Source organism: Podarcis pityusensis (assembly GCF_964106645.2).
Source record: "Podarcis pityusensis genome assembly, chromosome: 5".
NCBI lineage: Eukaryota > Metazoa > Chordata > Lepidosauria > Squamata > Lacertidae > Podarcis > Podarcis pityusensis.
The window spans coordinates 81303981-81321262 of record NC_138032.1 but is presented as its reverse complement, the minus strand read 5'-3'; the positions used below and the strand labels follow the sequence as shown (position 1 = coordinate 81321262).

The 17282-nt window shown below is 45.7% G+C and overlaps 3 protein-coding genes and 1 long non-coding RNA gene across 4 annotated transcripts in view; 2 read left to right on the top strand and 2 right to left on the bottom strand.

Annotated features, from left to right (window-relative positions):
- Nucleotides 1-17282, top strand: part of LOC308477552 (uncharacterized protein) — a 192329-nt gene that overhangs the window by 124944 nt on the left and 50103 nt on the right. The gene's annotated exons all lie outside the window — the stretch shown is intronic.
- LOC308477547 (uncharacterized protein) overlaps nucleotides 1-17282 on the bottom strand; it is an 83178-nt gene that overhangs the window by 60177 nt on the left and 5719 nt on the right. The window lies entirely within an intron of this gene.
- On the top strand, nucleotides 6122-8931 carry LOC308477562. Its single transcript, XR_013986634.1, has 2 exons — nucleotides 6122-6860; nucleotides 7049-8931. It is a non-coding gene; the product is annotated as an uncharacterized lncRNA (long non-coding RNA).
- On the bottom strand, nucleotides 8259-14124 carry LOC308477556 (transmembrane protein 254-like). The gene is made up of 4 exons (XM_081006292.1): nucleotides 13903-14124; nucleotides 12175-12278; nucleotides 10300-10359; nucleotides 8259-9152 (listed from the first exon to the last, which is right to left on the bottom strand). The coding sequence occupies exons 1-4, from the start codon at nucleotides 14107-14109 to the stop codon at nucleotides 9035-9037; spliced, it is 489 nt and encodes a 162-aa protein (XP_080862418.1). The 5' UTR covers nucleotides 14110-14124; the 3' UTR covers nucleotides 8259-9034.

Below are 17282 nucleotides of genomic sequence, written 5' to 3'. Positions count from 1 at the left end.
GTATCCGAGGCCATTAAGTCTCTTCCATGTCCCTTCCGCAGCTCTTCTTCATATTTATAACTGTATTTTCCCTTGTCTCCTGCTCATTTCACTCGTGGGAACTCCAGCTTAACAATGTTTTTGACCCTTCTCGACAGATCAGCCCCTTTTCCATAATCCACACTAAACTCCATGTGGTATTTAAGAACATGTTTCAAAATCCCTCCAAAATTAGGAGCCCCCACAACCCCAAACATCTCACGGCCCATTGCCAGACTTGAAAAGTCCAAACATCCCTGCATAGGGGGGTCTATCCAGCCCCCCATTTCCAAACCAGTCCAAACTTTATCTTTCCAAATCTGGCTTTTTCCAAGTTCATTTGTCAAATCCAAAAGCTCATGTTCCTGTTGGGCCACAGCTCCCGCCATCTCTGGTGCCCAAGATTCAGCAACATCCTCTTCCTTCATCTGTTCTGTCAGGGCACACGCCTGATTTAATTCCTGGGTGGGCTCCATATATTTTCCCACTGCCTGTTCAAAATTTCCCACTGCCTGTTTAAAATTTCTGATCGAATCAGTCATCAAATCCGTCTTCTCATGTAACTGTTCCAGTAGGGCATTTGTTTTATAAAAAGCACACAACAGAGCTTCTGAATACATTGTCCTGCAAGGTCAGAAGTCTATTCCCACGATTGTAATCTGTAACAGCTGCAAGCTCCCCGGAGTTGGTTACAGTTTCACAGTCTCCCTCTAGGGGAAAAACTTCTATTTGTTCTTTCTTTTAAAGACAAGTCTAGCAACAAAGTTTCCCTTTTCATATATTTTGTCAATATTTATTCCTTTAAAAAGCGAAGGGGAACAATGGAATCAATGTTTCTCTTCTTATAGCTATCTGTCAAAAACGTTGTCTCTGGTCAATGAGCTTCAAAAAAGTCAGTCCTAACATCCCGCTCCAGGATCAGGACGGTGGAAAGTTACTTTACTTTACCTTCACTTCTGCAGGTTTAAACAGTCCGAAAAAATCCCCCCTCTTCTCCTGCTTCCGAAGGGGGTTCAACAATTTTAAATGATGAAAGTTAATCTTTTACAGGCGATTTTCTGAGCTCTAGTTTGCCATGTCTTTGCTTTAATCTATCTACAAAGAAACGGAAGGCTGACTTCCTGTTTAGACCTTCCCGTTTCAGTGCCAAATTGAGGCAAACTTTAAAAAAAAAAAAAAATATTTTATTAAGGATTTTCTTGTTTTACAGAAGTGTAGTTTGAGGCAAACTTTTAAGTCCAATTTTCCTTTCTGCTCACAAGTCCTTATTTAAAGTCCAATTGTCCGAGTTTAGGTACTCACAGGTGATTATTTTAGAAGCCAAATTGTCCCAGGAAAAAGGCAGCGCTCTCCAGCAACGGCTGTGCGGCTTCGCTCCACGGAAGAAGCAGTTGACTCTCAGCACCGCGCCACTTCCCCCTCTTCGCTCCGGAGCCCGTTAATGGGTTCTTTTGCGGGTTGGGGGGGTGCTAAGGGCGCCCGCCGAGTCCCATGGTCACAGGCTTCATCCGCCTGTGATTTTTACAAGGGTCCCCGCTTCACCGTAGCGGAAAAGACCCATTTCGCGTGGAGCTAGTCCCTCCAGATCAGAGGGAGTCCACCATTGCTGATGGCGCCACCCCGGAAGTCCCCGTTTACTCAGGCATTTGGTGGCTGCTGAATAATGATCCTGACAACCCTGAGATCAGCGGGCAGAAGAATGGTTTAAAAAACAAACCAACAAACCTCCTATAATTACTTTTACGATTCTTCCAAACTGAAATTGCTTTTAGGTGTTTAAAATTGTTATTTTTTTAATGTTAGAAATGTTTTAGAATGTTTTTGCTTTGTTTTTGTTTTTAAAGTGTGTACTGTTTCTGCTTGCCGATGTGGGCTCCGAAGGGCGGCGTATAAATTCAGTAAATAAAAACCATAAGAACATAGCAACATTGAATAGGTTTTATTTGTAGGAGGACGAAAAAAAGAAAAACAAGCAAGCAAAGTTGAGGTATCAAATACATAGCTGCGTTTCAACCTATTACTAGTTCGTTTATACATTATGTCCCATTCTTCCTAATATTAACAGCACCAATGCTGTGGTACCTCTAGTTCACAGGCAAACCTCCTATAAAGCTTCATTGAACGCAGTAGAGCACAAACCTTGGGGGGTGGATTAAGAGCAAGAAAATGAAATAGTGTCTTTAAAGCTTTGGAGAACAACTTAACACACATATGGTAGAAAAATCAATTAAACCTTATATCCCCATCTCAAACTTCGGTTTTTTTAAAAATGGAAAAGTGTATTTCAGTATTTAAAAAATACTGCCAATAAAGCTCTCTCTCCCTGATCGACACCCACTTCATCTCATTTCCGTTTCAAATATTAAAATTATTATATTACTCAAATGTCCAGTTTGACTGTGGGCAATGTGTTATGCCTGCAGATATCAGAAAAAGTGGAGCTGTGTCGACATTTGCTTCAAAAGCTCAATGTATATTTTGAAAGAGCAATCTTTAAATAACCATCTAAGCTCTTTAAATACCCATAATGCTTCCATTCATTAAGTTTACCTAAACATTCTTTTCACCATAAGTTATTTTACCAGAAATCATATTTCAGTGTGGGTGCTCTTTGGAACGATCTGTAATTAATTAATGTGTGTGAGTGTGTTAATCTGCAGGTTGTTAGACAGTAACTTTGTGGTTTCTGAAGCCCATTGTGAGTAGGTTGTTTTTCGGAAAGTGTAGCCTTGTTGAAGAAAAGTATAGTGGTAATTTGATTAAACAAAAGAGTGCTGGAACAGAGACATAGCAGACACAGCATTCTTTGAAGGGCTTTATAGTCTAGCTGCAGTTTTCAAACAAATGCCACTAACAGTCAGCATTTGGACAGCAGACTAAGCAGGCATTCCGGTCACCTAAATACGGTGAGAAGTATTATATTTCTATTTAAATTAGAATATTTTTTATTTTTTTTTTACTTCCAGGGTGGCGCCATCGGCAATGGCGGACTCCCTCTGATCTGGAGGGACTAGCTCCGCGCGAAACGGGTCTTTTCCGCTACGGCGAAGCGGGGACCCTTTCAAAAATCACAGGCGGATGAAGCCTGTGACCATGGGACTCGGTGGGCACCCTTAGCGCCCCCCCAACCCGCAAAGGAACCCACTAACGGGCTCCGAAGCGAAGAGGGAGAAGTGGCGCGGTGCTGAGAGTCAACTGCTTTTTTCGTGGAGCGAAGCCGCATAGCCGTTGCCGGAGAGCGCTGCCTTTTTCCTGGGACAATTTGGCTTCTAAAATAATCACCCGTGAGTACTTAAATTTCGGGCAATTGGACTTTAAATAAGGACTTGCGAGCAGAAAGGAATTGGACTTAAAAATTTACTTCAATTTGGCACTGAAACAGGAAGGTCTAAACAGGAAGAAAATAGAATATTTTTTTTAAAGTTGCCTTTGCCCATTTGTTTATTTATTTCATTAAATGTATACCCCACTTGATAGTAAACCACTTTGCAGTTTTTTGTTTTACAAACAGATAAAATAATAAAATGGGGGGGGGGGGGAATCAACCATACTTCAAAACACACAAATTTATATTACCTTAAATTAGCACAGAGCCATTGAATGATATCAGTGTCCTCGTTTTTGACAGTTAGTCTTCCTCCAATGAGTTCTGGGAGGCACCTACTAGGCTATCACTCTAGAAACCCTTTCTCTCACCTAAGGGAATCTAACAGGAGCTGGTAGATGGTTTACTCCGAGGCATGTGCAGAGTGCTCACCCCTCAGCATTTGGCAACCGCCCAGGGAATGCTAGTGCTCAGGGCTTTCCTTATGGAGGAGGGAGAGAAACACCAGCCGAATTCCCAGGGGCAGGTTCAGAAAAGGAGGCAAAGATGAAAAAGGGGGCACAGGCTTCAGGGTGAAATCCTCCCTGGGTTGCATTTGCCTGAGCTGACGTCCCAGCCACCTTGGCCAGACTTACTCCTGGAGGAGGGTCATTTGGTCCCCTGAGACGAGTCCCAAAACTGCCCCCCCCCCAGGGAAGAAGGGGAGAATGGAGATTGTTGGGGGATCAAGATCAAATGGCGAAGAAAGGCGGGAAGAGACCGGTGGCGCCTCCTCTTTGCCCCGAAGCTGCTGTAGAGGCAGATTTGGAGTGGGGAAGAAGTGGAAGCGGAGGAAGATCCAGCTCCCAAGCAGAGGCATATTTAGAAGGATGGGGGATGAAGGAATGAAAGGAGCAGCATGGAAGGCGAGAGGGGGCAGCCTTCCTCAGAGGCCAGACATGCTAATGCGCTTATCTCGCCTCCTGGGTGTGTCCCCCCTGCGGGGTGGGGTGGGGGGTTCATTGTGTTAAGAGGGAGCGAAGAGGAGACCGAGGGAAGGGGGGGGAGAAGCGGGGAGACCAGGGAGGAGGAGGAGGAGGGCGGCCAAGGCGACGCCGCAGGGGAAGCCGTGGCCAAAGGGCGCCAAGGCAGGACAGGCGGGGGCGCAATGCGCGGGGGCGTTTTGGGCGGGAAACGGCGCGCGGTGCCAACCTGGATTCTACGCGGCGAGGCGAGGGGGAGTGGGGGAGGGGCGGCCGTTGGGACCAGAAAGAGGAGCGGGAAGGACACCCCCGCCCCCCCCCCCGTTGCCCCAGCAGGACGTTCGTTATAGCGCTGGTGCTGAGGGAACGTAATAAGGGAAGACAGTGTCGAGAGGGAAGCCCTTGAGGGTTATCTCGCAGCCGATCCCCAGGCGCCACCAAAGGGCGCGGCTATCTTCCCTCAGGCATATACAGTGGTACCTCTAGTTCACAGGCAACCCTCCCATAAAGCTTCTTTGAAGGCAGTAGAGCACAAACCTTGCGGGGGGGGGCGGGAATTAAGAGCAAGAAAATGAAATAAAGTGTTCAAAATATCCCCCCACAAAGTTTTTAATAGATGTATGTGCCTTAGCCTGCAACATCGGTATTTATAAGTTATTTATAATGGGCATCCTTTCTGGAGGGAGAACATGGAACTCCTCAGCAGCTCCTGGGATGCCAGTTTCTTTTCCTAGGGCCTTCCACGTGATAACGCCAGGCCGTTGGAGGGAGGAGACTGAAAAGTCCCTACGGGCACTTGGCCTCTACAATTTTTGGCTTAATGTGTATCCATGTCTACTTGGAAATTTTGTGCCAATTAGAACAGGTAAAGCAGGAAGTTCTCCTGTCACCTGCCTCCTCAACTGGCGTGACAAGCAGTTCCCGGGGGTGAGGCACGGTGAAAGATAGAGGAGCACGTGGATGGGAACAGTTGCCAATGCCTTGTCTTCTACAGTACTGAGAAATGACAAGGTCTCTTTCCTAGTGGGCAAAGTGAGGGGGGAAACCTCCACAGGCGAGTCCCTTCAGCCCATTATCACGGGGAAGGCCCTGGGGGAAGAAACTGGCATGCCAGGAGCTGATGAGGAGTTCAGTGACCAGCCTAATCAGATTTCGTGCAAATAATGGGGAAATGCGGAAACATGTCCTTTGCCTCAGCTAACAAAATGGCTTGCGCTGTTCCTGCTATCTACCCAAGTATCATCCTGCATATAACATTAAACCTTTTAATATGCATATTGCAAAATGTATGAAATGAATTCCTGCAGGCAGCTGAAAAAGGTGGCGACAACTTTCCTGTGCTGGTGCTGAGAGACTATGACATTCTGTTCCCAGAAGTTTATCTATCTTGACCTCTTCCCTCCCACTTTTTCACAGGAAAGTCAAGCCACATTTTTTCAGAGGATTTTCAAATATTTCTTTAGACTGGTTTCGAAACATCTTTACTGCTATTTTTAATGCCTAGTGTGTTGTATTGTTAACCTTTTCTTTTCTTTTTTACGCTTAATGTTGGCTTGAGGAGAGATTGTCCTTTACAGGGCTACTGTGAAACTCCATATATAAACTGACTGGGCATTCCGATGTGGACAATATATTCTCAGGCCAGTTGCAAGCAAAGACAGATTCCTGTATATTCTCCAGCAAGGGCAATGCACAGTTTTGTCACATCACCCTTTGCCAACCCTCTGGGGGCAACATGCCAGTGGTAGGTATGGACAAATGTGGATGCGACCACCCTACACTGTCACACATGCACTCACACAAACAGCTTCCCCCCCTTCCTAGTCAAAAATCAATGCAGTCTTAGGGGAAGGGAGAGATTTGCTTGAGAGATCAGGGCAGACCTGTCTATACCCACTCCATAGGGCAGGGATGAGAATGTCTAATTCCCAATTTGGCAAATGGGCAAGGATTACATTCTGCCTCAAGTCAGACACTACAATGAGAGTAATCCAAAATGGTTGCGCCTGCTAGGGCAAGCCATTTGCTCTTAACATATCTGTAGTGTGAATGCAAGAACAACATGTTTGTGTATGTATAGACATGCACACTTGTACAAATTATCTGGCCGTGTTCCTGGGATGCCCAAGTGCATTTCCTCACCAACTCCTTAGCATTCCTGCTGCAAACAGAGGGAACTGAGGAAAGAACCCGATACGATGACACACAAAAGCAGGTATTGTTGAGTCAACCCCTTCATCCTATTAAGGCCTGGTTATTGTTCAAAATTTCCTAGAAGGTGGTTGGGAAAACCCAGGCTGCATTAGGAATCCTCAGGGGGCCCTATACTTTGTGTTTTGGCACCCCTGCTTTAAGGATGTGAAACCACCACCCCATCCTTTGTAACAATTTCAGGGCATGCGTTATATTTTAGAGAGAATTATTAGCTTTATTCAAGGCCAGCAGTGAGACAGCTCTCGGAAATTATCAGCTCAAAATGTAGCATTATGCCAATTAAGCACCCTGTCTTAGGACACATTTTTATCACAAGATGCAACAGTCAAACAGCTCACCATGTTTCCCTTCGAGTATTAACAGTATAAAGAACAGCAATAGCTACCTTTAATCATCCAGACAATACCCAGGTAAAACGTAATGTGTTAAAGAGGTGATTCTCAATACAACAAGCATGACGGAATATGCAGGGTGTTCAAGCACAAAGGCAAAATGCTGAACTAAAACTATGAGCAGCAGTGTTCTTAAGAGCTGCCTAAAAATAAATCCAAATGAGACACAGAGTTTGAAAGACATTATAGGGCATTTCAGCAGAAATCATCAAGAGAATTAAAAGTCCAAACCAAAGGCAAGAACTATGGTCTAATGTGGCAGAGAGTCCCAACCTTTATATATTTGCACAGGCACAGAATCAGCAGACCTGTCTCCTGCACCAACATAATAATGGCATGCACTACAGTAAAAATGCACTGCACAAATACAAAATGCTAAAAAGTTGGTGGGGTGGAGGGGTTTATTCAAGCTCCATGCTGGTGCCCTTTGCTTCTCACCCTCGTTCTGCCCCTGAGCTCTAGAGAGGGTAAAATCTTGTAAACCAGTTCACCCTGCCAAGCAACGCCGTGCCAGGGAAAAACTGCACCAGTAATTTTCCTTTCTCGGATCTGGGTGGTGGCACTGCATAACATGTAGGTACTAAACATGTACATACTAAACAGATACTAAACACATTGGCCAACACATCTATGAATTAGACACCCACTCATCTGACAGGCACTGTTAATTACTTCCTCCAAATCCAACTAATGTGCTGTTTCTAAACCTTCCCCACAGACAGCTCTGTCTATCACGACACAGCTTGGATGAGGAACGCCTAATGAAAGCTCTATCAAAGCTTTCTCTCAGATTGAAACTCGTAGATCTGCTTTGACGTATTTCTTGGGGGGGCATCTCCCCTAAAGAATTTAAGGCATGTAATATAAAACTACCTTTTAACAGCACGTTGGATCTCTGAGAAATAAAACTGCCCCAGTGGGGTTTCTTGGTCTTGACTGCAGTTCTTATGTGGTCACAGCTTTCTCTCTCACAGCCTTTTGCACTTCAAGAAAAGCTTGCGCCATGCCCAAGAGTTTAGTGCCACGGTTATTAACTAAAGTGCTTTGCAATGCATGCAGGTTGTTAAGAGAGCACCAAGAAAACATAAGAGCAAAACCTGCTGGTAGACCATTATAAATCAGAGGGGTGGTGGCAGAGTTTGTGGAGAAAGATTGCAAGATGTTCGGGATGCAATGCTGACCACATCTACTTGCAGATAAACCCCTTTAAACTCTGGGTGGGAAGCTGGGTGAGAAATAGAAGAGGTTTATTTCTCAAGAAAGGGGAAGAAAAGTTAACCAAGCCACCTGCTAAAACTGGATGACCAACAAGGATAATCTGCACTGTTGCATATTATTTTTTAATAGTAATTATTATTATTATTATTATTATTATTATTATTATTATTAAGCACAGCTAAAAGTACTAATGGAGTAGCATTAGCCCTCTTGGTCTATGGTGCAAATGACAGAGAAGGAAAATGCCACCTTGCCTCCCAGTCACAGCTACACTCTGGACACAGTGTGGCTGCATGTAGAGATCAGTGCTCACAGACCTGATTAATCTGCAATCCTTACCTGTAAAAAGGGTGGCGGGGGAGGGGAGAAAGAGGCTCATAAATGAAGGGGACTATCCATACAATCACTTAAAGAGGACAATCCAGCCATGGATGCAGGCAAAACCAGGGGAGCAACAGACAGGTGCAAGTTGGGCCCAAAGGAAGATGCCTCACCACACTTCTATACAGCTCAGTTTATGAATAAGGCTACTGTTAGACCTGAGAAGTAGAGACTATAGGTTGCTCTCTGCTTGCTCTGTTTGTCACCCCTATTTTAAATTGGTCCTATGCAGATATCTTGTGAGTGTTGGCATTTTGGTCCTGACCATTAAGAACTGGTTTTATTTCCTTGATCTAAAAAGAAAGGCTCCATCCCCCATTGTCACAAGCTCGTTTCCTCGCTTTGCCCACAGCTGCAAAACCTGCAGAGGAGACACCTGAAAGAAATTTCTCTTTCCAAGTGAAAGAGAAGATTGCCACACTTCTGAACGCACAAAAAATATTTAGCAATACACCCATCCCTCTCCCTGAAAAATATCCCCCAAAGCTAGAATGTGTTGGAACCTTCTCTTCTGGCTGAATCCTTCACCAGCTTTTCTTCCGGGGGTTGTAGGTCAACAAAAAGTAGAGAGATCCCATTCCAAAGAAAAATGTTTGAACCAACCACAACCGCTGAGTTGAAGGGTCTGTGATGCCTTTCATCCTGCAGTGAAGAGACAGACAGATAAAGCCTGACATTTCTGAATGTATTACTTAAAATCCAAGTTAAGTAGATAGATGTCTATTTTGCCCTCAGCTGCTTGGAGGATGGGCAGAAACTGAAGTTGGGCTGTTATCCACACCCCTGCTCCCTCACCAGAAGCCTTCAGGGAACTTTCCAGGGTGGCATGTGATACACCAATGAAGGAAAGATATCAGCAATGCAGTCACTAGTTCCAGATAACCTCCAAACAGGGTTTTGAATCCAAGTGCATATATCTGGGATTTAGAACCATCATATTGTTACTCCTCTGCTGGCACTCACACAGACCAGCCTACTTACACAGTCACTGGCTCCTTCTTGTGCTTCTTTTATGTTCTTTTATTTTGCTTACTTCATTTATACATCCCAAAGCAATTAACAATACGAAATCATCAACAATAAAGGCATATATAAACACAATGCAGATAAGGGCCAGGATAAAATTCTGATTAAAAGGCTTCTTAAAAGAGGAAGGTCTTTAAGAGGTGCCTAAAAGACAATAGACAGAGTTCTCAGGGGTAGGTGCCACCAAAGTTTAAGGTCCAGTTCCCGCATTATACGGAGCAGATCTCCTGATGAGATGGTATCTGCAAGAGGCCCTCTCCTGCAGAATGCAACGATCAGTTGTTTATATAAGGTGCTAGACAGCCTTTTAGGTATCCTGGTCCTCAGATGTATAAGGCTTTGTAAACTAGTTCCAGCGCCTTTATTATTATTTTTTAAGAAACCTGACAAAAGGATCAGGGTAAGTTCACCTGCCACAGCTGGGTTGGGTTCCAATGCACAGCACACCTCATTGGTTCAATGCTGGAAAGCACTGGTTGCTTTTTAAAAGGCAAATTCAACAACAGCTCCGAAGTTGGTCCTTGGCAGAATTTACTTTAGACCCAGTTCATGCAGATAGGATGTGAAGATTATTAACACCTGTGTGTCACTTCCATACCACTTTAGACAGTAAGAGGGAGTGCTCATGCACAACACCCCATATCCGTACCCAGAAAACCAGCTCACAAGCCCAGACGCAGCTTTGCCGCGCTATCTGCTGTTTAGGAGAGGGCAGAGGGAGGTGGAGGTAGAAGAGACCCAAAATAAAATAAAAATAGCTTACTTGCATAGCTTGAGGGCATATAATGCTTCCCCGATGTGGATTAACCAGGTAATTAAATATCTGAAAGGAAGGAAAATAACACCATTTGTAACTGGCGTAAATTAAAGCAAGATAAGGGTTAGCCCAAAACATTTAGGTATTTCCAGGGGAAAACCAAACACATCCCCAATCACCAGCTAATTAACAGAGGACACAACCCTGTTTTTTCTCATGCAAGCTGTTGTGAAATGGACAGGGGTTCACAGAAGCAACGCAAATATGCTTTGTGCAATGCCTGTTCATTTCGGTAAGCATGGCTTGTGCAAGAGAAACACACAACAGGTGCAGGAATGGGGTTTTCAAAAAGCAGGCAATCATTCTGCCCTGCCCTTTACATTAATGTGCATATTTCTAATAACAAGTTATGCATAGCCTAAACCGGACCAGAAACACTACACAGTCCGAGTGGAGTAAGGCATGTATGGAGCTGCTCTTTAACCCATAGCTGCCAACCGTCCCTTATTTGGCGGGAAACTCCCTTATCCCAGCGCTGTGTCCTGCTGCTGTCCCTTATTGATGATGTCCCTTAAATTTCCCGGGTTTCATGCTCGCCCGGCTCGGGAGGGAAGCAGCGGCTCAGGGTCCTCCGCCTCGAGAGAGCGAGCGCACGAGCTGCCGTGTCTTCGTCTCTCCCTTTTCCCCCTCAGGGGCACATTGTGAGGAGACAGGTGGCGGGTGGCGGGCAGGCAGCCCCTCTTGCAAGACTTCTGCCGCGCTGCCAGGGGAAGCCGGAGGCGGCAGCGGCGGCTGAGGAGGCAGCCTGAGGGAGGAGGAAGAGGAGGGGATGGGGAGGGACACAGAAGGGCGGCACTTCAGCCGCCGCCGCCGCACCGCAACCGCCTCATGCCGGGCTCACGGGCGGCATGGGCGAGAGTCTCTCTCCCTCCCTCCCTCCCTCCCTCTCAGGCAGGGAAGGGCCGATGGAACTCCTCGCCCCAGGACGACAGCAGCCCCAACGTGCTGCTTAGCATACCCTCCAACCAGTGCAGTGATTTCCCCCTCTGCATCCCTTTCATAACTCTATTTTTATAAATCATTTGTCCATCCATAGTTCAAATTTTTACTACAAGTTTTCTGTCAATCTTACCAATGTATGTAACTCTTTACAATAGCTTTTCAAATAAATTATAAACTTTCCCCATTCTTTATTAAAGAGGTCCTCTTCCTGGTTTCTAATTCTGCCTGTAAGCTTTGCCGTCTCGACGTCGTTCATCAGTTTTGTCTGCCACTCTTCTTTGGTGGGAGTTGTAGACCCTTAGCATCATCTAGTCCAACCCCCTGCAAAACACAGTCAGTTGCAGCCAAAGCAGCATGCGTCCATGAGTGTGGGATTTCTGTATAAGCTAAGCCAAAATCCCTTATTTTGGCTGCTGATCCCTTATTTTCGAGGCTGCTGGTCCCTTATTTTCAAATCTGTAAGTTGACAGCTATGCTTTAACCCAGGTGACAAAAGTGCTCAGGGGAGATAATTATGGGCTGGAAAACTACCAGAGGAAGAGGAACAAAGGCTAGACAGCCTGTCCCGATCCACCCTTCACACGTGTGTCGGACTGGTTTTTACAATTAAAAAGGAAGGAAGAAAAAAGAATGAGGCCCTGGGTCCATTGTTAGAAACTCTACAATTCTATGACTCTATAATCTATGACTCTATAATCTCAAATACATTGCTTGACTGTAGCTTCCTCTTACATTTCACTTGTCCCTCCCAATATGCAAGGAGAAACACATACATATGGCTGCATATTATATTACTCACCCTCCCACCCACCCCCAAAATCCCCACTGTTGTGTGAGCAGAAGGAATGTGAACAGGTAGAAGATGAGAATTCAGCTTACCCGATATTGAGAAGAGTTTTATGGTTTTCCACCAAATATTTAGTGACGGTGCCTAATGGTCCCAGAAGGTCATAGGGGATTGTTGAGGGTGAAAAGACTGCCCACTGAGGTGTGAGGAGGGGGAGGGGAGAAAGAGAGATACATTTAAGTAAGCATACAGGAGGTATTGTTTTATTTACTTCAGCTATACCACTTAATATTCCAAATTCCTAAGCGGCATAGAGTGGTACCTCTGGTTACGTACTTAATTTGTTCCGGAGGTCCGTTCTTAACCTGAAGCACCACTTTAGCTAATGGGGCCTCCTGCTACTGCTGCTGCACCACTGGAGCACAATTTCTGTTCTCATCCTGAAACAAAGTTCTTAACCCAAGGTAATATTTCTGGGTTAGCGGAGTCTGTAACCTGAGACGTATTTAACCTGAAGCATATGTAACCCAAGGTACCACTGTATATACATGTCAACATAACCCATCATCCTGCAACATCAGAATTCACAACTTTTGTGTTTATCCCCCAGTATCCATACATAATATATGAAATTCGGGGACATCAATACAATGTGGCACAATCCAGAAATTAGCAGCCATTTGACCAGCGGTAGGCAACCTAAGGCCCGTGGGCCAGATCCAGCCCAATCGCCTTCTCAATCTGACCCACAGACGGTCCAGGAATCAGTGTGTTTTTACATGAGTAGAATGTGTGCTTTTATTTAAAATGCATCTCTGGGTTATTTGTGGGAATAATTTGTTCATTCCCCCCCCCCCAAAAAAATAGTCCAGTCCACCACATGGTCTGAGGGGTGGTGGACCGGCCCATGGCTGAAAAAGGTTCTGACCCTTGCATTTTACAATGCAGGGTGTGGAGGACCCTGAAACACTGGACTTAGGCAAGAAAGCCCACAGCTGATGAGATCTCGGACTAGATTCCCCTAAAAAAAAAAATCACAATTATATAATGTACTTCCAGAATAAACCTCACCAGTACAGTGTGTGCTATGCACTAAAGCCGGCTGTCTTCATGAAATGCACTAAAAGTGCACTACGGCGGAAAACATATTTATACTGGACTCCAATCAGGGATTCAGCTCCCAAAAACCCTTGAGTGGGGGGGAGAGACAGAAACAAGAAAAATGGCCTCTATTTCAGAGCAGCAGAAAATAACTCAAGATTCCGGGGTTTGTTTTGTTTTTTTCCAACCCATTCATTTCAGTGGAAGAGTTTAAACACCTGCTTGAGGCTTCTACCCTTTGCCCAGTTGCAGTGGAGTAATGCCCACTGAACTCAATGGGGCGCCCTTCTGAATACTGTAAATTCTCCCCATGAAATAAATGTGACTTTAAAAAAAAACCACGCTTGATTTGGGCGGGCTCATCCCTAACATCTTCAAAGCTAAGTACGGTACATAGGGATCCCCTCCAAGCCTTCCCATCTCTGGCTCCCACGGCAAGAGAGACATAGCTCAGCCCGTGGAGCACGAGGACTTTAACCTCCAGGTCGCGCGTTCGAGTCTCGTCGGGCGAGATGTTCCGGGTTGGACTATGGTCCTAGCTGTCAACGTTTCTCTTTCTTAAAGGGAAATTCCCTTATTCCGTATAGGATTCCTCGCAAGAAAAGGGAAAAGTTGGCAGCTATGACTATGATCCCCCCCCCGGGTGCCCTTTGGAGCCGTGGCGCCCCGCGCTTCCCCGCACCAGGTGCCCCGGGAGCCTCCAGGGAGGCTGCGCTCACCCCGTGGTAGCTCAGGCCGACGAAGATCGCCACCATTACGAACAGGTTGGAGCGTCGGAAGTAATCGGCGCGGTGCTCGGCCTGGGAGTCCATCGAGCCCGCCACCCTCCTCATCTCTTCGGCGATCGGGTCTGTTCCCGCCGCCTCTTTGTCAGCAGCCCCAAGCAAGCGCTCCGGAGGGGCGTGGCGACGGCGCCGTATTTGCATTTGGGGAGGAGCAGGGTTGGATTAGGAGGGGTACGCGGGACTCGCTGCCGCGGGCTCCGCGCTGCTGCCTGCTGCTTTCTTCCTCTCGGGCAACCGCGAGTGCGAGTCTTTGTGGCAAACTGCTGGCGGCAATTCGCACAATTGGAGCGTTGGAAGAGGTCCCCAAGGGTCATCTAGTCCAACCCCGCCTGCAGTGCAGGAATCCCGCCGAAAGCCGTCCCTGCGTGGGCTCGAGTTCTGGTTAATAGGGCACTGACCCATTGTGCCACAATTCAGCACAGTGACAAGCGAGACAAGAGGGGGGATCGTAGAATCGTACAATTGGAAGGGACCCTGATGATCATCTAGCCCCCCCCCCCCCGCAGAGCAGGAATCTTTTGCCCAGCGTGGGGCTCGGACCCACGACCCTCAGATTAAGAGTCCCATGCGCTACCAGCTGACCTGCCCCTGGTGGTGCAGTAGTGCCATGCGCACCTCATTCACACAAAATCACCACCACTCATTCGCCTTTCTGGAGTTTGCACACTCACTGAGTCCCCATCCCTAATGTGCTTATTGTCTGCTCTTCTTGCCCTTTCCAGTGCCCAGTGCTTGACCCCTCTTGCTGTTGGCTATTCTGCAGATTAGTTGCGCTGCAGAAGGCGTGCTGGGGAGACCACACATTTCAAGAAACGCAAAAGTGACTTTTGCTAGGTTTTAATAACAAAAACAAAAACTCCTTTTACACTAAATTACAATATATCAATATGCATGACCCATCCATCAGGGTATTGAGAGAGCTACGTGTTTAATTAACATAACAGCTTAACATAACAGCTTAATAAACATTAACAGCACCTGCTAAACTGCTTCACAGCTGTAAAACTAGGTCATGTTATTTGCTCTGGCCCTTAAAGACATACACATCTTGTGAAACAATAATGATCCTTATATTTAAAGAAACCATTCAACACTTGCTTCTGGTTTGCCTTCCTTCTCTTCTTTTATAAAACAAAAAATGGGCCAGGTTTTGTGTGTCAAAAAGGTTGCTTTTGCTGGACAGGTTGGATCAACAAGTGTTTTTTCTATTTTTCTTTTTATTTCCCTGCCTGCAAATTGTTAATGAATGGCAGCCTCTGATTGGCCATGGTTCCAGGAGGGAGAGTTTAAAAGGAGAGGTTTTGGAGAGACAGTTAGTTTGAGAGGGTTGGTTGAAGTGGGTTGGAATTGTGGTTGGAGAGGGTGGGAGACAGGTAGGGAGACAGGCTGAGGTATAAAGAGTGAATGGGAGAAAGAGTTGGCTCTGGAAAAAACAACTTCCACTCGGAGCGTATTGTGAAGGACAGACTGTGGTGTCCTGTAGGAGGAATAGACCGGAATTTTACTGGGAGGCAGAGGTTGAGCCAGGAGAAGTAGGAGCTGGAAAGGAACAGCCACTTGGGACTCAAACCTAGTCTGGAGGGGAGAGATAGACTCTTCTAAGGAAACGGATGAAACTCCCAGACCCAGTGAAGGGAGGGAGTGTGGAGAGCCCTGTGGTCTACATCTGAAGGCAACCCTGTTTAGGGAAGCTTTTAATGTTTGAAGTATTACAGTATTTTAATATTTTTTTGGAAGCCGCCCAGAGTGGCTGGGGAAGCCCAGCCAGATGGGCGGGGTATAAATAATAAATTATTATTATTATTATTATTATTATTATTATTATTATTAGAATGGACCTCCGGAACGAGTTAAATTTGTAACCAGAGGTGCCACTGTATTACTTAAAGTACCTCAGGAGCAGGATTGTTAAAGGGGGTGGATAACTGAAATAAAGTATCACCAGAAAAAAGAACCAAACTGAACCAAACCAATAATGCAAAAACAACTGAGGACAAATTTAAAGTGAAATCGCACTGTATTTCTGAACTAACCTAAATTGAATCCATTTGTATTATATACTATCTTGCCTTAAATAAATCTTTATTGTTTATTTAAAGAAAACCTATCTGAGACTCCAACTTACTAGTTACCCCTTCACAAAGGTCCTCCACACAGGATACTCTGGGGCTAGAATTTTTAAGGGAAAAGGGAAAGAAACCTTCAGGTAAAGGGCTGCAGTGATGGAGAGGAGTGGGAGGGACCTGGTGCCAGAATATCACAAGTGCCAAGCTCTGCTGATCTGGCAGCTGCCTCCCTCTGAAAAGCAGGGGTAAGCACATTGTCTCGGCCAAAGAATGCTAGAAACAGCCATTTATCCCCTCACAGAGCTACAATTCCTGGCCCCCTTATGGGTCCCAGGATTGTTTTAAAGGACCATTAAATGTATGGTGTGTCTGCAGTCCAGAAGTGTAGGTGGATGGGGCTTGCATGCTTGGGCCATCTGGATTTGTTTCTCATAATGTTACGCGATGCTTTGCACATTTTAAGTATATTGCTATTACTGCAATTTAAAGCACAGGGGAAGTTTTAATTTAAATAAATTACTCACAACTGTTTCCCCATGCGTATATTTTCAGAACGTATGTACATGAATGTAAATTACATATTCCCTGGGAGGACATGCAAATTAGTTGCTACTTGACTTTCTATGAGAAGGCTTGCTGTTGCTGAGCCCAACCAACCTCAACTTCATTCTATGCTGTAGTGGTAGCAGAGGGAAAGATGCAGCCTTTTGTAAAAACAAAAATAAGGCTCTGTGCTTTAGCCTGATGTGACTTGGTTGATTACTTACTTAATATTAATGATTACTAAATCTATTTCACCTGCCTACAGGAATTAATGACCTACAATGAAATTTTGGAATAAACATATTAAGTAGTTATTTACTTGTGTGTGGAGTGTTGGAGGAGGGTAGGACCTCTGGTGGAGGACACATCATGCTCCTTCTGGGATAGATTGCTCACCTTTTGTCCCCACCCTGCTCTCAGCTCTCACCTGTGGCTCCTAGAAGCCGTCAGCATGCGACAGCAGCAACACCCTGGGAATGGCTTTGACTGGCTAGCTAAACCAGGGGAGGGTGGCTGATGGGTCTCAAGCCCTTGGTGAGTTAGGGACTTCCCTTGCATGTGGAGATAGTCTCCAGCTGTTTGAGCAGACGAGACCAATAGTGGGTCTTGAAGTTTTGCAAGAGCTGCCTGTTGCAATGTTGCATCTGTGTGGGCATTTTCGTTACCTGAGCAGCATGTTGCAGAGAGGAGCAATCTGCTGGAGCT

Excerpts from the sequence above, each read along its gene's own strand:
- LOC308477556 (XM_081006292.1), bottom strand. The coding sequence starts at position 14,109 with ATGCAAATACGGCGCCGTCGCCACGCCCCTCCGGAGCGCTTGCTTGGG. Across the intron at positions 12,279-13,902 it reads TCGGCCTGAGCTACCACGGG|TGGGCAGTCTTTTCACCCTC; the intron begins GTGAGCGCAGCC and ends CTCACACCTCAG. Across the intron at positions 9,153-10,299 it reads TATGCCCTCAAGCTATGCAA|GATGAAAGGCATCACAGACC; the intron begins GTAAGCTATTTT and ends TCTTCACTGCAG.